This window comes from Coniophora puteana (assembly GCF_000271625.1).
Source record: "Coniophora puteana RWD-64-598 SS2 unplaced genomic scaffold CONPUscaffold_2, whole genome shotgun sequence".
In the NCBI taxonomy this organism is placed as follows: Eukaryota; Fungi; Basidiomycota; class Agaricomycetes; order Boletales; family Coniophoraceae; genus Coniophora; species Coniophora puteana.
In genome coordinates, this window is record NW_006913054.1 from 2,684,338 (window position 1) to 2,706,065 (window position 21,728).

The window sequence follows — 21,728 nt, forward strand, 5'->3', positions numbered from 1 at the left end:
CCAGACACACGCGTCCGATCAAAGCTGCGGCAACACTGCTGCGTTGCGCGATTCCCCTCTTACCCTCTACACTCTCTTTCTTGACCCACACGACCTTTGCTAACGCAGACATAACGTTTCTCCTATAGACGCGTCGTTCCGTATTTTTTTTTCGCTCGGTCTCCTATGCTCTTGCTCCGGTCACTCCCCAGACGCGGTGCAATCATCCTAGTCTTCTTCGCGTTCACATGCGGTATCCTCACTGGCTACGTGCTCACCCACGGGGGCGCAACAGAAACATGCTTCTTCGGCCTTCGCGCCTCTGCCTCCTCGCGGTTCTGGTCTAGCCTCGCGAAGGAAAAGGCACGAGAAGAGTTGTTGTATCTGGAGACCGTCAGCGATATCGTGTCGCGTACGCGAGGGTACTATGCGCGGGACTTTAGCCTGGAGCTGGGATGGAATAACGTGGGTCCTCATCTTTGGTGACCTTTGTGAACGCTGATGGACCGCGAAGGTCAGATGCGGTACATCATTGAAGCGGTTGTGTATCATGCTGCGCTCCTGAACAGAACAGCAATCATCCCGTCTTTCGTCTACGCCCGATCGTGCGAGTTCACCAAGTGAGTGTATGCGTCCTCTTCTATGCTTCCCTTCCCTTATGCGAGTGTTCAAGCTCAGTCTGTGTAGCGTACGCGCCTATGGTCAACCGCGGAGACGCTCTACGCACCGACCAATGGCGCGACCTTCCTGAAGATGAGCAAATGGGATGGAAGATACCCATCGACACGGTGCTCAACGTCACGCGACTCCAAGAGCACTACTCCGTTATTCTCGTATCGGACTACCTTCGCTTGCACTCCCTCTCTCCCGACCTCGAGAACAGCACAGGCCAGTGGGACACAACTCTCTACCACCAGAACCCAAGCGTGTTCGAGGCGAACCTAACCAAGGTGCCGAGCATGCACACTATTAAGAACGATTGGTTCGATCCCGAGGGCACGACGCGTGTGGATGTCATCCCGGAGGAGATGAAGCAAAGGGGACAGTGGGACGTGTTGGCTGGGGATCCCAACAAGGACGAGTCCGGACGCTTCCCCAATGTTACGCGGACGGAGATCTACGACGAGGTACTCACATATCGTTACATCAAAGCTGAAGACCGGGTTCCTGCGGTGACCTGGGAGCATGCGCTTCTTGCGCTCAGTACCGCGGGTGTACTGGGCGCTGGTAATCCGGACGAGATCGCAGAGGTGCTGCAAGGGAATGGAATGGAGGTGGTGTATACGTATAAGGGCGCGTGAGTACTCGTGATGGAGATACGTTTCTTTGGTAGGCTGACATGGTGTTTTGATGCGTGCAGGCACGGCATGGACTTCGTGAAAAATGTCGCCAGCGCAATACAACAGGTTGTTCCGCGCGAGTCTATCCGCGGGTTTGTGGACGATTTCGGCGACATAGAGGCCGATGTGCTGTATCTTGAGGGTGAAGTACATGACGGCCGGAAGCCAGTACGTGGACCATGCCTACTTTCCCAAACAAGTGCTGAGGTGGTGTACAGGGCTCGTTACGCTTTACGACTCCCGAGCGACGCGACACGTTCTCCGAGATGGTGCTTTACGACACGCATGCCCCACAGGCTGTATACGACCTCGCAGCCAAGCTTGCCAACAGGATGGTCGAGATGAACGAAGGTCGGATGTGGATTGCCGCTCACATGCGGAGAGGCGATTGTGAGTCCCTTGTGTTGATCGCTTCTCTAGCATATGTTCCTGACAATAGGACGGTCGTAGTCGTGTCCCTGGGCTGGGCCATTCAGGATGACTTCGTCTCGCACTTCAACCGCATAGCACAGCAGGTTATCAACGGGCGACTGATGCTCGAGCGCACCTCATTCGATGCTGAATCCATCACTCCATACAACGTTCCGAACGTAATCCCCAACATAGCCTTCTACCAGCGCGAGCCGCCCAAGGAAGGCGACAAGTAAGCATCTATCTCCCATCCATCCCGGGACCTAACCCGACCTCAATCTGCTCCCCTTCTCCCCGGCAGATTCTACATAGCCACAGACGAACGCGACCCCGCGAACCTGGCCTACCTCCGCGAGCACGGCGCCGTGCTCATCGCCGACCTGCTCACAGACGAAGACCGGCGCGCGTTCGGCTGGGGTCTCATGCTCACGGACGTGCTCGGGCTCGTGGAGCAGGCGCTGCTCGCGCGGAGCCACTTCATGTACGGGCACTCGCTCAGCTCGGTCGCGGGCGGCGCGATCAACCTGCGCGCAGCCGACGGGCTGGATTCGCGCACGGTGCGGTTCGAGTGAGTTTGATTTGAGGCTGCTCGGAGATAGAAGGTGAGGAGGGCACAGCGCGAGCTCGCTGTTGAGGTAGAAGACGGAGATTTGAGGAGTGCTGGTGATCTACGGACACGGACATGGACGATCTATGCAGGGAAGACTTTCTATCTATCGCGAGTTCTATCTTAGGGTTCTCTGATGTGCTGTAATGTGTGCTGACTATATTCCCTTGCCTAATTTTACCAAGCTACTTACCTACTCACAGACGCAACCATTCGTCGATAAGGACCCAGCTTGAAATGATCTTGACGTCGCCGCTTTAGCTCCAGGAGGCACGGTCGGTGTGCCACCACTTATGTCAGGTTTGCGTCGCGCATGAGCAAATGCCCAACTTTTCGGTGCACTATCTGCTCGTGTTGGGCATTGTTCAAACTCAATCAACACTAGTAACGTTCGAAAGGTGACTGGGAAGGACGCCGCTGTGCGTGTCTCATGAACCCATGGAGGGCAAATGGAAGAATTGTCGTGAAAGCTTGCTCGGTCGGAACGGCCCGAGCGAGAGGGTCAGGTCTTCTTTTAAAGCCCCTGACAGATTTACTAGTCCCTTGACACTATCTCTTAACATTTGTTCTTTTCTCCGTACACAGAATTATCAACCGCTATGCCGCTCGTCACGCTCATCCACAACGTCAAGGTGAGCCTCATTTCATAGCTTCATACCACTGGTTCAATGAACTTTTTCTCACAGGTAGAAGACACCCGCCAGCTGGCAGTCGATTTCACCAACGTACGCACGTCGCGTTGCGCTCGGATGCGTACTGCGATCTGAAGCTTCTATTTTTCCAGTTCATATCCGAGACAGTTAGCAAGCCCGTGACCGCTATTAGCTTGTCCATCGTCCACAATCCCGACTTTGCATTTGCCGCGACGTTCGAGCCCGCATGCCGGCTGCACATTGTACGTCCTGAGCTCCGAGCCCTCGAGACTCGCCGCGGCTGTGGAACTGTGACATGCTGACCCAGCGCTCTGTCATGCGATACGCTTCGTGCTACAGATCAACCTGTGGAACAACTCGCCGGAGAACGCTGTCAAGTGGTCCGCCGCGTTCGCGTCTTTCTTTGAGCTTAAGCTTGGCGTGCCCAAGAACCGGTATCACATGTGCGTTATCTACTTTTCTCTGTGACTGTATCCACTTGCTGAGACTGCGCATCTCCGCTGCTGCAACTACAGCGCATTCGAGGATCCCGGCCCGGAGTATGTTGGGTGCGTTGTCTTTCCAGATTGACCATAGTACCTGGGTCCCATGTCTAACTGATTGATCTACAGCGCACTTGGATCCACCGCAGCAGCTTTGGAGGGATAGCCGGGACGAAGTCTAAGTAAAGGCAGGGAGTGAGAGAAGGCTGGTTTCCCGTCTTGGAGGAGGAGAGGTCACATTACGCGCGGGGCGGCAGCCCGCTTTGTGCCACAGTATGTATGTTCTCTAAAAGTTACACGCGATGGAGTGTACAGTATGCTTTCTTGATTATTGTCCTTGGAAATCGATGACTCGTTCGTGCGCCTCTTGGTAAGCCACAGTGTTGGTAGGTTATTGGTAAGCCAACGAGGATTGATGCGCATGCGCGAAGAAGGGTGAATAACCCCGTGAGCGCTTCAGGAACCGGATTATGACGCGCGGTAGGGCGACTATAATAGGCTCGGGCTCGGAGCGGGATAATCTGCACCAAGGCTTCCCTCTTTTCTCAGGACCTCTTCTGCTTGCTGCCCGCCACCAGTATGCCGCTTGTAACGCTATATCACAACCGCAAGGTGCGCTTCGCCGTTCTTGTTTATGACTTTGCTCGCAGTTGAAGTATGTACACGGCGATCTAGTTCACGAGCGACGACCAGATCAAGACATTTGTGTCTGAGCTGTCCAAGGTAAGAGTGAATCGCATGTGTGAGTAGACCGCTGCTACGACATTGACCCAATGACAAACAGGTCTGCGCAAAGACGATCGGCAAGGATGAGTCCCTCTTCAACGTCAACGTGATCTATAACCCGTACATCATCTTTGGGGGCAAGACGGACGAACCGGCGTTCATGTTGAACATCGTTCGTTCTTTACCTACACTACTAATCGGCGGTTTCGTCTTGACGTTGACCTTGTTCATAGTTGAGCATCGGGACCAACAGCGTACCCAATGCTGACACGCCCAAATGGACCGCTGACATTAGCAAGTTCCTCGAGGAGAAGCTTGGGATTGGCAGCGACCGAGGCTACATGTGAGCTTTCATCCATACGAATGTCTTATGGTCAGAAGTACTCACCATCCTCTTTATGCAGCTCGTTCAGAGACCCGGGCGCCGACTATATCGGGTAGGAATCATTGTAAATGCTTCATTATCTGCACTGCTAACATTGCTCTGATTCCAGGTTCGGTGGAGACACCATCACGAACAACAGGCTCAAGGCATCCAAGTGAGAGCCAACGATAGGCGATCGTGTATAGAGCAGAGCTGAAGTCGATCTAGGATGTGATAAGGACATCTGTGTGATACCATGAAGCTGACTGTAGCCCATGTATTAACGTAACTATTCCCCAGCCCGATCATGAACGCAGCCATAATCTCTGTCTTGCATCGGTCTTCAATTAAGTCGTGTAAAGTGAATAGGGGCCATATGCATCCACTTCCGTCCAAACCTTGCCTTATTTCTGATAATTTATTCTAGCTACATATTACTGAGGCATCTCCTGATTTTTGTCCTTGATTATAGCGAGTATTTGTTCGTTCCAGGTAGATGATGTGGTTAGTATGAAAAACATCGCATATATGTATTTTCTCAGCATTTATATTTAAAGTCGCAACATTTCGAAATATGAATATCAATTTCCGTCTGAATATTGGGAAATACTAGGTCTCCTCCTCAAACCTGTGTATCGTCACCCTACTAGTACACGCAAAATATGTAAGACTGAGATAACTCCCATCTGGCGAATGGATCGCCTGATCTTATAGCTTACACAATTTCTAAAACGAATAAATACAGAGATGGATGTAGATAATAGGAAGTATAAGGGCTTGGACCTGTCCGACTCGTGCTATTACGTCTCTTCTTCCTCCAACACTGTAAAAATATACCAGGTGGCTTGCTTCTCACCTACAGCTGCCATTTCAAAGATGGAAATAAGCTTAGCTGGTAAACTTACGCGTAGAGAGATTTCATGTTAACGTCGTCCAGTAATCTCGAGCTTGTTCCGGCATGGCACCATTTCACGCCACAGTACAACTGTACGTGTGTGTCTGTGTTGCCGTTATAACAGTCGTAGTCTCCCTTGTGCCCCCAGTATATCTGCCTCTGGCCTTCAGTTGGCCACTCATCTACGAGGTTGGCAAGTGTTTGGATGTGCCCTTAGGTGCTTGGTTGCGGCCCTGGAGGGCGGGGCCTTGCAAGTAGGGGGAACACTAAGTTAACCCCAAGTAACGTAGGAACCAGGTAGAATAATTTGCGCCGCGGTCTACGTAGAATAATTGTACAAGAACGTTGCGCAATGGAGGATTTACCCCATCCGTAACCCGCTCAATTGTGACGAGGCCGAGGCCCGAGATCGCCATTTCCTCCATCCCGGTCGGTCACCCCGAGTTGCCAGTCTTAATATATACCGTTAACACGAATCCACCATGAGAATGAACATCAGACGTACGAGGCACTGGCCTGAGAAAACCTAGAAATATGTTCATGGGATAAGAATTCAACGTTCAACGATGACAACGGCCAAAATCGGTGTTTTTTTGAAAACCCTGGGGTGATTCTATGCGTAAATGTTCGTCTTGTGGAGTATTTGTGATAACCCCAGCGAGATGTAGAATGATCGCCAGGGGACTCAGTATTAGGATAGCAAAAGCTATGAATATCACACAGCACAATCATAATAGGAGTAACTGAGAGCGAGAAATGGTAACAATGCCGTAAGTATTTTTAGCTTGTTCTCAAAATGTCACCAGCAAAGCAGGCTGCAAGCACCAGGAGACAACTACGACACCAATAGATATATGTTGGGACAGCTGGTCGGAAGAAGAAGATGGAAGGGTATCAGGGTGGTTTTGCAAGATTGAGGTAATGAAGATTATTCTGCGCGACATTGATCAGAGGAATGACCTGACTCACTGGTCATGGTGAGAGAGGTTGTGGGTATTGAACATTTGAAGCGGGCGGGGCTCAGCACGGAAGTAGGAATATAGCCGTTTGTTAAGTAGTAGGGATCACTGACCGTCATGTACGGCGTATTAGTTAATCTTGTTGGCTTCATACAATATCACAGTCTTTATGATACGTTGCTGTGGTACAATGTTCTAGTACTCGGAGCTATGTGGTACTCGCCGGTAGACCCCCATGAACCTGGTTACAGGCATGTTTCCCTTTGAACCTGAGTGATAATAGAAAGAGACGCGTAAATATTAGAGGTATGGGCTTCTATTGGCTGATACAGAGTCTTTGCGATTCCAGTTGAAGACGGCCCGTAACCACTACTCAACGTTAGTCGCATAGCGTGCGATGGCTAAACCTCCCTGCCACGTTAACTTAGCCTTAACAAGCACTCGCGGTGAATGCTTCATTCATCTCAGAAACACATCATCACCGCAGTATAGTTGTTCCCATGTGCTGGCGCTACCGACTGTTGTTTATCCATAGAGAGTGAGGAAGTGAGATGCTTACAGCGAGCCTGAAGGCGGGTATTAATCAAGAGACAACGCCACTAAACCGTTTGCGCGCTCCGTCTGTGGGGGATTTTGGTCATCCTTGGCGTTTACACGCCATCTATTATGGAACCTCAATGCCAGCATTGGTCACCAATCGGTAAGTTAACAAGCATCGATGAAAGTATGAGCAGAGAATGGTTACATTTCCGCAGCCCCGTTTTGAGAGCTAGATTATTAACGCCCGATTTGAAAGCAACTATAAGAGGCTGGGGCTCGGAGCGTACATTCTGCCTTAAGACCTTCCTCCCTTTGCAGGCGTCTTACATTTACTACTTGTCACAAGGATGCCGATTATAACGCTATACCACAACCACAAGGTTTGCTCCATGATTTTTGTGGTTGAGTGTGTTTGAAACTGATGAGTTTATGCGATGTTCTAGTTCACGAGTGACGACCAGGTCAAGACATTCGTGTCCGAGCTGTCCAAGGTCAGAGTTGCATGAGCGAGGAAGCCACTGTCACGACATTGATCGAACGACGTACAGGCCTGTGCAAAGACGATCGGCAAGGACGAATCCCTGTTCAACATCAACGTGATCTACAATCCATACATCATCTTCGGGGGAAAGATGGACGAGCCAGCGTACTTGATGAACATTGTTTGTATTCACAGACTATTTTCTGTTGTCGTTGACATAATTGAAAATTCACAGCTGAGCATTGGAATCAATATCGTACCTCATGCAGACACTCCTAGATGGAGCGCTGAGTTTGGCAAGTTCATCGAGGAGAAGCTCGGAATTGGCAGCGACCGAGGCTACATGTGAGTTTTCGCCCATGTGTATTTTTAAGTACCAGTAATGCTCACCATCCTCTTCATATATATTAGTTCTTTCAGAGACACAGGCGCTGATTACATCGGGTATGCTTATCGTTAAAGATTTGTAAACTGATCTGATAATCATCAATTAACCAATCCAGATTCAGTGGAGATACCGTCACGAATCACGGGCTCAAGGCATCCAAGTGAGAGCCAACACTATGTAGAGCAGAACTAGTTGAGCTAGGGTATGGTGAGGACATATGAATTACTCCACAATCCATATGCTATCTACATGTACGATATATTACGACGTTTGGCCCAGTAAAATTCTCAAGTGAAAGTCTTTGAATCTTGTTTGAATCTCTTCGGCGGTTGAGGAGGTTGCAATACTAGGTATAAATAGGGGTTATTGTCCCAAAGCGCCCGCACTACGTCATCTGAGTCGCGCTCAACTCCTCCTTGCCTCCGCCACTATGGTGCCATGTCCTTCCTGCTTTCTTGCTGTCGTCGCCGCGATGGTCCGCTCGTAATTCCAGAGGAAAGGCAGCCGTTTCTGGCTGGAAACAATGATCAAAACACGCTGGGGAAAGATTCGTCAGAAACGACCCCGTGGTTGACTAAAGTTGTCGAGGTCGCCACCGCCTTTAAAGCTGGAAAACTACCATCTGGAGCGCAAATCGACAATGCGGCCAGTAGGGGTATCAAAGTCGTGGACGGCACATCTAGAGGTGATACTCAACACAGCGCTCTGGTCAGGAACCTGGCAAGGTCAACAAAGCAGCTCCTTCAGAACGTCCTCCGGTTCGATTTGGAGAAGAATGAAGACGACAAGTTGCAGGATGTATACTATCGCCTCAAGACCACGGAAATTGCAGAGCACGTCTCTGTGAATGTGAGTAAATCAGAGCTGGAGCGTACTCCCGCAGAACTCGAAGGCGAGCACTAGTCTCCCCTATTCGAGGCTTTCGGCTCATGCGGTCCATCCTCCTTCAGCTACTCAAGCCGACATCACCTCTCTTTTCCAGTCTATCCTGACCGTATCCAACTTCCTTCTCACCTCCTCCGTCCTTCGACTTATCTTCCTAGACTTCTTCCGCGACTCACGCGAGGCATTATCCAAGACGGCGGAGAATGTCGGTGAGCTAGCTGCAGCTGTCGAGCAAGGCGCAAGGATTGTCGAGGATACGGTGGGAGTCAAAGCTCGTGTCAGCCCCGGAGCCACTGGTGTCCAGCAGGTCATTCACGAAGCCGAGGACCGAGCTCACGAGGTGGGCGAGACTATCAAGGAAGAAAAGTCGTTGATAGTGAGGGACGTCGCTGTGCGCAGGGCCCAAGACGTGAGTGCCTATGTTTCTTGTCAGACGTCTCTCACTCATTAACCTTTGACACAACAGTTGATAATTCGAGCGCATCAAGACGAGAAGCACTTGACTGCAATAAAAACGATCATCGATCTCATGGGCAAATATTCTCAAAAGTCTTCCGTTCTTAGCCAGATGTCCGTTGAGACTACCCCTATGCTGGAAGACCTCCTCGGAGATAGTCGCACCATTCTCGAGCGTATGGCGTCGCATCAGTCACTCGAATCCGTTGTCCAAGCCCTCCGAGCAGTCATGCGCGACTTCTATGCCTTGTTGACAGGTGCAACAGATGATGACGAGGCCGACGACACATCCCACGTCATTTCCTATGTTTCTGACCTGAAACACTACCTGGACCATGCATTATCAGATCCTCAGTTTGCTGCGTCCCTCAGTAGCAAGAGGGAGCTGGAAGGGCTTTACACCCGCGCTGCCGCCTTCTTCAACTCTTCTTCCTCCAGGCTAGCTCGCGATATGATTGAAGTACACACGCAACTTCTGCTCTCCATCAACGCTCTTATTACAGATCGTTCCACCGGGGCCCTCCTATCATCTCTAGACGAGCTCAGTCACACGATCCAGCAGTCACGCAAGGGAGGCTGGACGTACAAGCTCGTTTCCGAGCTCCTCGCATGGACGCTCCCCCGCGCCTTGCGGGTAGTCCGCACGCTGCCTCTCCCCCGCGTCGAGTACAGGGACCCGTCCACCGAGGTCGCGCTCGACAACCTCTGTCTCACGCCTGTCGTTTTCCCGACGAACGGGGGCTGGGGCGGCGTGCAGGATTATGCATACCAGAGCCCGACGAGCGGCCTTGTGCCCGACAACGTGCGCGTGCAGACGTGGAACGACACCATCGTGGACACGCAGAATGGCGCTGTGAGCCATCGGACGTGGCTGAGGCTGCAGGCGAAGGGCGTGAGGATCGCGGCGGAGAATGTGGGGTATTATTTCAAGTATTCGGCGGCAGCGTTCCCGTTTTCGTATGAGGATGAGGGTGTGATGGGTATTGAGCTCGGCGGGGAGGGTGTTGAGTTGGATGTGCAGCTTGAGATGAGTGGATCTTGGAATGACGAGGAGACGGAAGGAGGGAAGCAGGCTGGGGCGCCAGGGACACGCGAACCGAACGGCGAGAGAAGACACGAAGATGGGCTAGATCAGAACCAACTTGATGAGCGTGCTGAAAAGACGCCACCGGTGTTCATCGTACACTCTGTGCACATCCATCTTCCGCCGATCAGACTCTCGCTCAGCAGAACATCGCACCCTATCCTTAACGCTCTCCTCATCCGACCGCTGGGGAAGCGCATCGCGCGTACCGTTGTCACGCACATCCTCGAGTCGCAGATCCGCGCGCTGCTTGAGCAGACGGAGCACCTCCTCGCCGACGTGCGCAGGCGGCACACGCAGCGCAGGGCCGAGTACGCGCGCGCAGGCCGTGAGGACGAAGCGGCGACGGGGGGGATTCAGCTCAGCGACATCGTCGACGCTGTGTGCGCTGCGCTGCCCGAACAGGACGCGCGCGTCGAGGTGCGCACGCAGGGAACGCTCAAGGGGATCGTGCGACAGACGGTCGTACACGAGCGCGTCGACGAGGGCGTGCGCGTGCGAGAGTTCGAGTCTGCAGCTGGGCGTGACGGCGGGGTGACGCCGCCGCCGCATGTGGTCGTCGAGCCAGGGGCGGAGGTGACGTTCGAGGAGAACGCGGTCGCGGTGGGCGTGCAGCCGCAGCTGTTCCCGGATAGGGATCCTGGGGCGCTCGTGAGACCGTCGACGCCTCCTGGGGAGCATGTACCACGTCCGCAGGAGGTGGTTGATGAGGCGCGTAACCGCGTTCGTGGAGCTCGAGATGATGTGGAGGCTATTCCCGGGCTGGTGCGGGAGGCTGCTGAGCAGGTCGACGATGGTCCTGGTTGGCGGAGCTCTGCGTTCGATCTTTGATCGGATGTCCATCATCGTTTCTTTGGTTTGACAAATTTTTCTAATGCTTTTGGGACTGTTGCGTAGTGGCCACTGGTCGGCTTCTCATTGATGTACAGTACATGTTCTTTGGTAATCCACTCCTTTGTTATCCGTACTTGTCTTTCTTAGTATTTACATCGATGCAATGAGGGATCAACGTTGGGCATTGGAGCACTACCTCTAGCACTATGCCGGGTTAATAGGCGCAACAACCTGCTTCCTCCCCTTGACCGGCCACACCTCCGTCATCGTGTCCGTCTCCCAAAGCCTGCCGCCCCGCATCACGTACTTCATGGACTGCGTGTTCCGGATGCTGTTCGGCTTCTCGTCGTCCAGAAGGTCGACGCCGGCGGGGTAGATGACCAGGTCCGCCAGCTTGCCCGGGTGCACGGAGCCGATAGAGTTCCACAGGCCGAAGGTCTTTGCTGCGTTCGCTGTGGCTGCTTGCAGGACCTTCAAGCGCAGGATTTTGATTAGACGGTCTTATGGGTAGATCGAGCATGTGAAGGGAAACGCACTTGGTAGTTGGACATGCCACCGACGTGGGCGAAGAAAATCTCAGCGTGGTAGTTGAGCCCGAGGGGCGGCTCGCCGTGCGCGCCGATGTTGGCGAGCAGACCGCGTTCGGCCATCTTCGTGATGGATTTGGAGACATTGAAGAGCGCGTATGCTACGAGATTCAGCATGTCAAGTTTGATTATCACACGGTGAAGTTTAATATATAAAAAAGGCTTACAGTTCAAAGGGCGGTTAGGGACCTCGGAGAGTCCCTCGAGTATATCGTGCCTCGTGAACTCTCGCAGCCTTGAAGTGGAGTTTGCGTTAGTATGCGGATGAAACATGTGTTTTGGAGCTCACTTGGGGTCGTTAGGGACATCGTGATACTCGTATACGAGCTGCTCGCCCCACGCTCCGCCATAGTCCACAATATGCGTCGGAGTAGCAGCAGTGCCACTCATAGCATACAGCGTCAGAACGTCTTCATACAGCTCCGGAATGGGGATATTGTGCTCGACAGTGGTCATTCCTAGAAGCTCGATATGAGGTCCAATGCGCACAGTCAGTGGTGGATAATCAAACGCACCGTCGATGATGTAGGCCAGGTCCCAGTTGTAGTTCATGCCCTTCACCACACGTCAGCCCATCTCCCCCGAAGTCGTTGCAGTGGAGAAAATAGCTTACACCTTCCGGAACACAAAGCATCGACAAGTTCTTAGCCTGCAACAACAACCTCTGGCGCGACGCCCTGCACCAACCAGCCTCATGAGCACACGATCTACCAACCCAACGCCACAAAAAGCAAAGCACGGCGCTCACCTCGAAGGAAGATTATAGTTCTTGTACGAAAAGCTCGCAGGCCCGCCCTCCGCCTTGATCCTGATGAGCGCCGAGCGCGCCTCCTGCATGTCCGCGATGTCCGCGTGGTAGTGCAGGTTCGACGCGCCGTAGATGATGTTGCCGACCTGGAACGAGCGCGGGCCGATCATGAGGCCGTTTTCGATGCGCCCGCGCTCGACGTAGCCGCCGACGTTTTCGAGACTCGGGCTGTTGGTGAGCGCGGTTTCGCGTTAGTGATCCGTATGCATAAGGAGCGGGAGGGAGGGGCTTACTTGTGCAGGGTGGTAACCCCGTACGCGAGGAAGGTCTGCATCTCCCAGGACGTCGTGGGGTAGTGCGTCTCCGTGCCGCTCCAGTGAGCGTGCGCGTCGATGAAGCCCGGTACGACGTAGCCTGGAAAGCAAAGCAAACAACAGTGTCAGCGATCGGCTCACTGCAGCACAAACATAGCAAAGAGGTTTTACCTCCGTCAGCTTCGATAACCGTCGCACCGGGTGGGACAACCGTCGTCTCAGCATCGCCCACCGCCTCGATCACACCCGCCCGAACAACAACCACACCTCCGCTCACCAGATCCCGCGCGCGCGCCCCGTGCTGCATCGTCAGCACCGTCGCATTGCGCACCACGACCACATCCGCATCGTCGTTCTCCGGCGACGCCGCGCGCGCGTCGCGCTTGAGCCGTGCGATGTCCGTCGGGAAGCGCACGTCGAGCTCCTGCACGTCGAGCTGCTCGCGCGTGCACGCGATGCCGAACGTCGATGCGTCGTTTTTGATCGCGCGTGTGCAGTGCCGGAGCTTGCTGAGGTCGATGGAGTGCAGATAGGGGCCTGTGTTAACGCACACGCAATAAGAAGAAGAAAGCGTCAGCATCGGAGCCCGGACAGTCCATGTATAAAAACGGGGCAGAACGCACCAAGCAGCCAAAACAGCCTCCTCCCGTCGCCGCTAAACGCAACATCATGCCCCCCGTCCAAACTCACCCGCGCGATCCCCCTCGTCGCCTTCCCAGGGCGACTCCACAGCGCCTCGTCCCTCCCGAAATCGCGCCCGTCCACGACATACACATGATAATTATCCACGAACGCCGCCGTGCGCGCCGCGTACCCTCCTTCTCCCCCCCTGCGCGCCTTGCGCGGGACAACGGCGAGCCCGTCGGACGCTTTGCCCGTCGCGAGCGTCTCGTGCGCGTGTTTCCCCGTGTAGGCGTCAGGCGCGGAAGCGAGATCGAGCACGTACGCGCGGTCGGATTCCTGGATGAGCAGGGTGCGGTTCGCGTCGATGAAGCGCAGGCGCAGCGCGGGGTCCTCGGTGGCGATGTCCGTGCGCACGTAGCGCAGGTTTCTGAGCTCGACTGTCTCCGCGTCGCCGGAGATGGCGCGCGGGAGCGCAATCTCGCCGAGATACAGCCCCGTGTTCGCAGTAGCGACCACGTCGCCCGTGAGCACGTCCCCGCCGGTCTTGACGAACGCGACCGTGCGCACCGTCGCGCCTGCGCACGCGCACAGCACGGGCGCGTAGTACCGTCCCAGCGGGAGACCCGCGATCTCAAGCGCACCGCCAGAAACATTCGCGATCTCGATCGCGCTGAACGCGCTGTCCGACCAGCGCGCGTGCACGACGAGGTCCGGCGCGCCGGGCACGAACGACGCGGCGTAGTACGCCTGCGCGGGGCGCAGCACGGGCACTCTCCGCGGCGCAGCGTCGCTTCCTTCCCCACTGACGGCGGCGACATCCTGGACGTACGTAGCGCCCGCGGCGTGGAACAGCACCCTGCGCCCGCCGTCGTCCGCCTGCAGCTCCTTGAACGCGTGCAGCCTTTGCGTCTCCGCCGTCTCCATCCGCACCAGATCCGCCGTATCGCCGCTGCGCGTCTCCGCGAGGCGCTTGCGGATCGTCGCGCTGAACCTGATCGGCGCGGGAGACGCGCCTGTGGCCGCGACGCGCTCGCCGTCGGCGTTGACGCTCAGTGGGACATTGTAGATCTGGCCGGCGGCCCAGAGTATGATGGCGGATGAGGAGGGGGTGAACGCGAAGGAGGGGTATGTGCCCATGGGCGCGTAGATCGTGGAGAGGTCGTATGTGAGCCCGTGCCAGATGTGGTGCAGTGTGCCGGTGTGCAGGTCCCTGCGCGGGGGCCGCGGTGAGATATATGCGTGGAGCGCTGTGGAGAAAGGCTCACTTCAGGACGAGCGCCTCGCGGTCGCGCACGCGGCGCACGAAGGCGAGCGTGCGTCCGTCGCGCGAGAGCTCGGGGCGGCTGGCGCCGCCGGGGAACGCGCCGACGAGCGTCTCGGTCTCGCCGGACGTGAGGTTCTTCGCGAAGATGGCGTATATGCCGCTGTGGACGTCTAGTTCGCGGAGCGATCAGAACCTCTCTCGCAGGAGCAACCCGAGCGCACCTTTGCTATACGTAAAGACCCCATCGTCTACGACGTTCTTCGAGTAGATCAGCGTGTCCTCGCCCGCCCAGATGAACTGCTCCGCGCCGATCTGCTGGCCTTCGTAGTCCTCCTTGGACCATCCGGGCGGCAGGGTTCTGCCGACGACGCGGGTGCCGGCGCCGACGGGGATGATGTTGTTCTGCGTTTGGGCGCCGGGCAAGTCGTACGCCCAGCCCTCGCCGGCTCCAAGACTGCGTTCGGAGAAGTAGCGCTTGGTCGCGATGATCTTGTCGCCCGAGGGGTGGAAACGGGCGTCGGCCACGAATCTGTACGTCTCGTTCGTCACGCGTTGGGCTAGTTGTGGCCACTTCAGTAAGCTAAACTAGGTCAGCCAAGGCACTGATACACGTACCTCCAAGCCGTCCCTCGCGCAGCAGCCTGTTGTGCGTTCTCTCCGCAGTCTCGGGGACGCCCTGGGCGAGGAGGTCCTCGTCGAGGTCCCTGGTCTCCAGCACACGCGCGAGGTCGGCGTTCGCGCGAGACGACACGCTCAGGTCCATCGCCTCGCAGCCCTTCCACTCCGTGATCCAGATATTATCCACACCAGACTCTGCATCGCTCGTGAACAGCAGCCTCCTCCCATCCGGCGAGAAATGCGGCTCCGAGTCGAACGGCACGCCCTGCGTAACAGGAACCGCGCGCGTCGGCGGCGCGCCCTCCAGGTGCAGGTTCGGGAGGTACGCCGAGGCGGGGAGACAGTACAGGTCTCCGACCATGTCGAAGACGATGTCGCCTGACGTGGGGTGCACGTCGAGGCGGAGCCAGGTGCCCTCCTCGACGTCGTACTGCAGGAGGCGCGGGTAGGGGAAGTCGGTGGAGATGTCCCACGAGGCGCTGGGGCGGAAGGGGAAGATGTCGTCTTTGAACTCGGAGGCGGGGTCGTCGGCTTGGGCTGAGTTGGGCTGGAGCGGAGAAGTGTCGAGGGCGCGGGAGAGCGAGGAGAGGACGGGAGGCGCGTAGATGCATATGAGGGCGAGGGTGGCTGCTGCGAGGAGGGCGCGGGTGCGCTTGTTCCTGGTGGGTGTGGTGTATGTGGGTGGACTTGCTAATGGGAGGCCACCTTTGCCTCCCGGAGACTCTATGCACTCGAATTTGGCCATACTCAAGGGTACGACCAGGGGAAGAGGCAAGAGACGAGGCGTGAGTGTGGGACAACCCCGGCCCGGCTCCTTGCGACCTCCTCCTACGTCTTGTTCACTGAGCTTTCGTCCACACATGCTACCACTGAACATGTAGCTTTATCTCGTTGCTCATTGACAAGACAAAGCAACAGCAAGTCGTCACAAAGCTCCCGATAAACATCAGCCCCTTGTAATCACGTACGGTACACAGGCCAAGTGTCGACTTATTAGTAAATTGCTAGTGATAATGCCTTGCAAAATGTTAAAACCCAAAGCAAGAAACAGCACACTAATCCGTGTCCATGTCCTGCTCTGGCTCACCCATCACAATCTGCTCAGGAACACCCAGATCCTCCTCGTCCCCTTGCACCGCGCCCTCTTTCGTCCCCGCCCCAGAGCCACCAGAGTTTCCCTGCATCGAACGTTGCCGCGGCATCTTCTTCCCCTTACCGCTCCTGCTCCTGCTCACGAGCTGCACATCGTCGTCCCCATCCCCAATCGTGAGCACAGCCGCGAGCGTGGACTTGGTGCGTGTGCGGTATCTGATGTCCTCATCCTCGTCCTCTGGCGTGACCTCGTCATGCACATCCAGCGAGCCCGTTGTGAGCGCCACCCGGATCTCCGACGCGGCGTACGGTAGGATGGGAGGCAGCGAGACGAGGAGAAGCGAGAGGTGCGTGATGGCCGCGCCCATTGCACTCAGGTGCAGGGTTTTGTACCTACCGTTTTATATGTCATTCGTTGAGCTTTCGTCTTCTTACGGGTTGGGGAGATGAGGAGAGACGCCACGTCGCAGGGGGGGGGAGAACAGAGATGGGGACGGCGCGAGGGTGTACGCACCCGTCTTTGAGGAGGAGGTCCTGGCACCGCCGGAGGTACGCGCCGAGCTTGGTCTTTCGCGTGATGCAGATAAAGTTCTTTCCCTCGTGGTGCGTTGAGCGCGGGCCCGTCGCAGACACCGAGCGGGGCACGGTGGGGTACGGGCGGCGCGGAGTCAGCTTCCTGATGTTGCTCGGCCGCGGCTGGGGCTGAGAGGGACCCGCTTTCGATGGTGCTGCTGCAGACATGGCAGTGACTTTCTTCGCGGCTCCGTTGTTATCTTTGAGTCGCTTTTCGTTAGTACTGGCGTCGTCGGGAGCGCCTGCCTTCCGCTTTCCGCCTGCCATAGAGTGACTCGCCTGTAGTCAGTGGCGGTAGGAGACAGAGATATAAATGGCCGGCCCTAAATGCGGCAAGTGAGCACGAAAACTTCCACTTCATAAGCAAATAGATCCCCAATCGCCCGCCCACCTGCACGCCCTTTCCCCCTTCCCCCCAATCCCTTTTTCATTGAAAGGACTAAAACCCGCTTGTGTATTTGCTACCCCGGCAGCAGCAAGACACTCGAATCGCGGCAAGCAAGGATGAGTCAAGATGTCGCAGAGCAGAACATTCAGATGTGGAAGGTCAAGAAGCTCATCAAGAGCCTTGACGCCGCCAGAGGGTGCGCTGTCCCGTCGCCTGTTCGCTTCCTTTCGTCTAACGTATGTTTGATCTCGACGCACAGAGCAGGCACGTCTATGATCAGCCTGATCATCCCGCCCAAGGTACGCTCGATCTCGCCGGATAGCCCGCCCCCTCCGCCCTGCTGCTAACACATGGCCTCGTTGCGCGCCTGTCGTTGCTAGGATCAAATCTCGCGTGCGTCCGCGATGCTGACGCAGGAGTACGGCACCGCGTCCAACATCAAGTCGCGCGTCAACCGGCTCTCGGTCCTCGCCGCCATCACGAGCACGCAGCAGCGCCTCAAGCTCTACAACCGCGTCCCGCCCAACGGGCTCGTGCTCTTCGTCGGCACGATCCTCACCGACGAGGGCAAGGAAAAGAAGGTCTCGTTCGACTTTGAGCCGCACAAGCCCATCAACACGTGCGTCTCTCCCCCGTCTGCCCTAAGCATACAGGCAACACGGCCCTGACCCTTCCGTTTGCTATCACAACACAGATCGCTATACCTCTGCGACAACAAATTCCACACGGAAGCGCTCTCAGAGCTGCTCGAGTCCGACTCGCGCTTCGGCTTCATCGTCATGGACGGCAACGGCACGCTCTTCGGCACGCTCGCGGGCAACACGCGCGAGGTCATCCACAAGTTCACTGTCGATCTCCCCAAGAAGCACGGCCGCGGTGGTCAATCCGCACTTCGTTTTTCGCGCCTGCGCGACGAGAAGCGCCACAACTACGTGCGCAAGGTCGCGGAGCTCGCGGTGCAGCACTTTATCACCGCGGACAAGGTGAACGTGAACGGGCTCGTGCTCGCGGGCAGCGCGGACTTTAAGACGGAGCTGAGTCAGAGCGATATGTTTGATCTGCGGTTGGCGGCGAAGGTGATCAAGGTGGTGGATGTGAGTTATGGCGGCGAGAACGGGTTCAACCAGGTGCGTCCGTCCCATTTTTTTTACGATGTCTCGGAGTATTGATCGGTATACCGCAGGCCATTGAACTTGCGTCCGAGTCTTTGGCCAACGTCAAGTTCGTCCAGGAGAAGAAGCTCATCCAGAAGTACTTTGATGAGATCAGCCAGGACACGGGCAGATACTGCTTCGGTATCGACGACACGCTGAAGGCGCTCGAGCTTGGCGCCGTGGAGACGCTCATCGTGTGGGAGAACATGGACATCACGCGCTACATCCTGCGCAACGCCGCTGGCGGTGAGCAGCATCTCTTTTACCGCTTAACGAGACCTCCGGTGCTTAACCACGCATCGCAGAGGAAATTGTGATCCACGCAAACAAGGAACAAGAAAAAGACCGCGAAAAGTTCACAGACAAGTCCACCGGGCTCGAGATGGAGCAGCTCGCGGAGCCGCAGCCCCTCCTCGAGTGGTTCGCGGAGAAGTACAAGGAATTCGGCGCGGCGCTCGAGTTCGTGACGAACCGCTCGCAGGAGGGCGCGCAGTTCGTGAAGGGGTTTGGCGGGATTGGGGGGCTGCTACGGTATAAGGTGGATTTGAGCAATCTGGCGAGTGTGGATGATGAGGAGGACGAGTTTTATTCGGACGATGATGATATTTGACGGTATTGTTGGCTCTTCGGAGCCCGGGATGTTCTGCGGGGCACGCCGGGCGGGGTGGAAGGTGGGTGTGGGGGCACGGGTGTCGAAAGAATGAACGGGGAACGGAATGGAATCGGAAGGGAGGACGAGGACGAGGACGAGGACGGGTTTGTGATTGTTGAGAGGGAGATGGCGAGGTATGCCCCGACGGGCCGGGCCTGTCATACGGTGGTCAACGGTTTTGCGGGTACGTTGTTTCTGATGGATTTGTCCGCGGAAGAACCAAAGTGCTAACGCTTTGGACTTTGCTTCCACGCAGCGTCATTCAATGGATTTTCGGACGCCCTTTTCCGGCCATTGTCGTTCAAACGTGGTGCCCCACGACGACCTTGTGAAAGGGTGAAGGTGTTGTTACCGCTTTGTAAATCCAGTCGGAGGCGGGAGTAGTGTAGTTGGAGCGTAGTACGATAACGATGCTTTGACACTTTTATTATCCCGTACTGTAATTCTATGTTGTGCTTTTCTTGTCTGTTGTGTGTTAGCCGATGTGGACTTTGTTCCGGCGATTAGCCAAGGTGCACAGGTCATAGGGAAATCGGACATGGCTTATCTTGCTAATATCATTATTGGAGATTTTCGAGGCAATACGATAAGGTGTACAAGTGATATGTGCTTTACAACTACAACTACTCGACGAGCTTTACCTTGGTGAGAGGTTTAGAGCACCTGCCAAATTGGGTCAGGCAAACTCGCGCTCGCCCAAACTCTCGATCCCAAACTCCTTTCCGAGCGGGGCCTTAGGTGTTGGGCAGAAGCTTGATGCGGACGCGCGGAAGGTCGGTGAGCGGATCGGAGACCGAGATTCAGCTGGCGTTGGTCTGCAGCTCGCACGCCTAAGGCCCCGCTCGGAAAGGAGTTTGCGAGCGAGAGTTTGGGCGAACGCGAGTTTGGGCTACCTCAAAAGGAAAATCTGAGACGCGGCGCGAGCAGCAAAATGTGAGCTGAATTCATCCTGGTCTACGCTCTTATGTTCTGTACACCCGGATTCCAGAGTCAATGTGTCCACGAAAATTTAATGCACGTTAGCTTATCTTGCTAATATCATTATCGGAGAGTGATAACGGAACCGATGGATCAGCTGGCGTTGGTCGCCCGGGACTCTAATGTCGAAAAGACCTTTCCATTCGAGCAGCTGGCGCGTCTAGCAAATCGATGATGGCTGACGGTACCAAGCTTTTGGACAGTCAATCGAGACCGTTAGTCCTCGTTAGTCCTGATGAAGCGACTCGGAGCCTTCGTGGGGAACTGGGGCATTGAACGGCTCGCTGTGAAAAATGAACGGTCTCTATTGACAGACGTGTGATAGTAGTACCATAAATCACTTGCATTTTCATTGTCCGCCTGGTGTGCGATCCTGTGCGATCGAGTAGAGGACTAGAGGTAAGCTTTCTTTCGCTGTCCGTAAACGCGGCATTGGATCAATCAACGTTTCACACCGAAAACTTCCGCTTATGCGCGCTTATGCGGCAAACATCAGCCTGAGAGGCACTTCTTCGGACAGCTCGCCAAACCAAGTCAACCAAGAAGTCAACGTAATTCTTCCTATTGCCTCATCGATGCAGTGTACCAAAGCTACGTCCGCTTTATCATTGGGGTGTGGCGGTAACCATAAATCGTATAAAAGGTGGTGAGACGTGCCTCCTAAAATCATTAGGTGAACCTTTCCTCACCTGTCCTATACCCTTTTCCTTACATATTATGGCACCATCGCTCCATTCACCCAGCGTCATGCGTGGAAAAGGACGGCGACAGAAGGCAAGAGCCACCCTTGAGCAGCAATAGCGTTCTGATTTTCTGTAGGAAGCCATCTTAAAGTGTATGGTAAATGGCTGCACATCAGATTTCACAAGCAGGAGAGACGCTCGAGTTCATTTTGAAGGCGTTCAGTAATGTTTCTCAATAATTTCATCTTAGATAGCAACTCTGATCCTAGATTGTTATTCTTAGCATGAATCATGGTCGCTTTCAGTGCAAGAAGTGCCAGTATTATACTGCGGATCATAGTGCGATTGTACGTCACCAGAAGGCCAAGCATGATATCACGTCGCCCCTCAAGTGTTGGACGCTGGTAGAATGTCCCGGTAAGTGATCACTCCCTTGGAAATGCTACGTTGAAAGACTGACGTACGCGAAGAACGCTGGGAAGAATACTGCTTGCCGCTCCGGAACTTCCGGAACTCAAGATCTGACGCCGGTGTCAGCTCCCCCACTGACGCCGCCGTTAGCCCCCCCTTTGACGCTGAACAACCTTTCATAGCGAGAGAAACCAGCTGCAGCGCCCCGTCTGCCGATACCATGCGGGCCCCTGTCAACGTCACTCCGGAGTACGTTACTAGGCTTTCAGAGAACGCCAATAATTTCCTAAAAACATTCCGTGGACTATAATCGTCTGCGAGCATCAACATCCTGTGCGTAGATGATAGAATGCGCTTCTATCCTGTACATACTGTATATCCTCAACCGCAATTCTCGGAGTAGAAGTAAATGCCATAGATAGTTATCCGAACTGATATCCCAACTCGGCTGGGAACGCGCATACGCGTAGCACAAGGAGAGCTCGAAATTTGAGAGAATAAGAGGGTGCAAAAGAAAATACTTACTACACTGAGTGGGCGGGTGCAAAGCGAGTGCCT

At 55.2% G+C, this 21,728-nt stretch overlaps 8 protein-coding genes across 8 annotated transcripts; 6 read left to right on the plus strand and 2 right to left on the minus strand.

Moving 5' to 3' along the window:
• Positions 1-99: 99 nt before the first annotated feature.
• Positions 100-2,531, plus strand: CONPUDRAFT_162695 (uncharacterized protein). Its single transcript, XM_007766785.1, has 7 exons — positions 100-444; positions 499-599; positions 653-1,276; positions 1,340-1,487; positions 1,538-1,709; positions 1,770-1,962; positions 2,032-2,531. The coding sequence occupies exons 1-7, from the start codon at positions 166-168 to the stop codon at positions 2,300-2,302; spliced, it is 1,788 nt and encodes a 595-aa protein (XP_007764975.1). The 5' UTR covers positions 100-165; the 3' UTR covers positions 2,303-2,531.
• A 405-nt stretch (positions 2,532-2,936) lies between these two features.
• CONPUDRAFT_150320 (Tautomerase MIF) lies at positions 2,937-3,638 on the plus strand (the record flags this gene model as incomplete). Its single annotated transcript, XM_007766786.1, has 6 exons — positions 2,937-2,969; positions 3,024-3,062; positions 3,122-3,232; positions 3,330-3,433; positions 3,506-3,538; positions 3,602-3,638. The coding sequence occupies 6 exons, from the start codon at positions 2,937-2,939 to the stop codon at positions 3,636-3,638; spliced, it is 357 nt and encodes a 118-aa protein (XP_007764976.1).
• Positions 3,639-4,011: 373 nt separating this feature from the next.
• Positions 4,012-5,102, plus strand: CONPUDRAFT_80073 (Tautomerase MIF). The gene is made up of 6 exons (XM_007766129.1): positions 4,012-4,084; positions 4,148-4,195; positions 4,257-4,370; positions 4,432-4,541; positions 4,603-4,635; positions 4,693-5,102. The coding sequence occupies exons 1-6, from the start codon at positions 4,052-4,054 to the stop codon at positions 4,739-4,741; spliced, it is 387 nt and encodes a 128-aa protein (XP_007764319.1). The 5' UTR covers positions 4,012-4,051; the 3' UTR covers positions 4,742-5,102.
• A 2,201-nt stretch (positions 5,103-7,303) lies between these two features.
• CONPUDRAFT_70300 (Tautomerase MIF) lies at positions 7,304-7,989 on the plus strand (the record flags this gene model as incomplete). Its single annotated transcript, XM_007766004.1, has 6 exons — positions 7,304-7,336; positions 7,400-7,447; positions 7,505-7,618; positions 7,673-7,782; positions 7,849-7,881; positions 7,941-7,989. 6 exons carry the CDS (start codon positions 7,304-7,306, stop codon positions 7,987-7,989), a joined length of 387 nt encoding a protein of 128 aa, XP_007764194.1.
• Positions 7,990-8,255: 266 nt separating this feature from the next.
• Positions 8,256-11,081, plus strand: CONPUDRAFT_162697 (uncharacterized protein; the record flags this gene model as incomplete). Its single annotated transcript, XM_007766787.1, has 3 exons — positions 8,256-8,717; positions 8,776-9,119; positions 9,177-11,081. Exons 1-3 carry the CDS (start codon positions 8,264-8,266, stop codon positions 11,079-11,081), a joined length of 2,703 nt encoding a protein of 900 aa, XP_007764977.1. The 5' UTR covers positions 8,256-8,263.
• An 83-nt stretch (positions 11,082-11,164) lies between these two features.
• Positions 11,165-15,893, minus strand: CONPUDRAFT_98596 (uncharacterized protein). The gene is made up of 13 exons (XM_007766788.1): positions 15,237-15,893; positions 14,843-15,178; positions 14,623-14,791; positions 13,357-14,567; positions 12,905-13,270; positions 12,713-12,833; positions 12,420-12,647; positions 12,285-12,348; positions 12,187-12,226; positions 11,961-12,129; positions 11,839-11,906; positions 11,621-11,772; positions 11,165-11,555 (listed from the first exon to the last, which is right to left on the minus strand). Exons 1-13 carry the CDS (start codon positions 15,598-15,600, stop codon positions 11,289-11,291), a joined length of 3,555 nt encoding a protein of 1,184 aa, XP_007764978.1. The 5' UTR covers positions 15,601-15,893; the 3' UTR covers positions 11,165-11,288.
• Positions 15,894-16,489: 596 nt separating this feature from the next.
• Positions 16,490-17,021, minus strand: CONPUDRAFT_29142 (uncharacterized protein; the record flags this gene model as incomplete). Its single annotated transcript, XM_007765771.1, has 2 exons — positions 16,490-16,724; positions 16,846-17,021. Coding segments are annotated over 2 exons (411 nt in total), but the record flags the coding sequence as incomplete, so codon positions are not given.
• Positions 17,022-17,300: 279 nt separating this feature from the next.
• Positions 17,301-19,672, plus strand: CONPUDRAFT_118405 (peptide chain release factor eRF aRF subunit 1). The gene is made up of 7 exons (XM_007766789.1): positions 17,301-17,488; positions 17,552-17,591; positions 17,673-17,911; positions 17,987-18,419; positions 18,476-18,692; positions 18,752-19,282; positions 19,355-19,672. Exons 1-6 carry the CDS (start codon positions 17,409-17,411, stop codon positions 19,054-19,056), a joined length of 1,314 nt encoding a protein of 437 aa, XP_007764979.1. The 5' UTR covers positions 17,301-17,408; the 3' UTR covers positions 19,057-19,282; positions 19,355-19,672.
• The last annotated feature ends 2,056 nt before the right edge of the window (positions 19,673-21,728 follow it).

Coding starts and splice junctions, on each gene's coding strand:
- CONPUDRAFT_162695 (XM_007766785.1), top strand. CDS start 166: ATGCTCTTGCTCCGGTCACTCCCCAGACGCGGTGCAATCATCCTAGTC. Junction 445..498: donor TGGAGCTGGGATGGAATAAC/GTGGGTCCTCAT, acceptor CGCGAAGGTCAG/ATGCGGTACATCATTGAAGC. Junction 1,710..1,769: donor TCACATGCGGAGAGGCGATT/GTGAGTCCCTTG, acceptor GGACGGTCGTAG/TCGTGTCCCTGGGCTGGGCC.
- CONPUDRAFT_80073 (XM_007766129.1), top strand. CDS start 4,052: ATGCCGCTTGTAACGCTATATCACAACCGCAAG. Junction 4,371..4,431: donor CGGCGTTCATGTTGAACATC/GTTCGTTCTTTA, acceptor CCTTGTTCATAG/TTGAGCATCGGGACCAACAG. Junction 4,636..4,692: donor CCGGGCGCCGACTATATCGG/GTAGGAATCATT, acceptor CTCTGATTCCAG/GTTCGGTGGAGACACCATCA.
- CONPUDRAFT_98596 (XM_007766788.1), bottom strand. CDS start 15,600: ATGGTCGGAGACCTGTACTGTCTCCCCGCCTCGGCGTACCTCCCGAAC. Junction 14,792..14,842: donor GGTCTTTACGTATAGCAAAG/GTGCGCTCGGGT, acceptor TCCGCGAACTAG/ACGTCCACAGCGGCATATAC. Junction 11,556..11,620: donor GTGGCATGTCCAACTACCAA/GTGCGTTTCCCT, acceptor CTGCGCTTGAAG/GTCCTGCAAGCAGCCACAGC.
- CONPUDRAFT_118405 (XM_007766789.1), top strand. CDS start 17,409: ATGAGTCAAGATGTCGCAGAGCAGAACATTCAGATGTGGAAGGTCAAG. Junction 18,420..18,475: donor GCGAGAACGGGTTCAACCAG/GTGCGTCCGTCC, acceptor GGTATACCGCAG/GCCATTGAACTTGCGTCCGA. Junction 18,693..18,751: donor CCTGCGCAACGCCGCTGGCG/GTGAGCAGCATC, acceptor CACGCATCGCAG/AGGAAATTGTGATCCACGCA.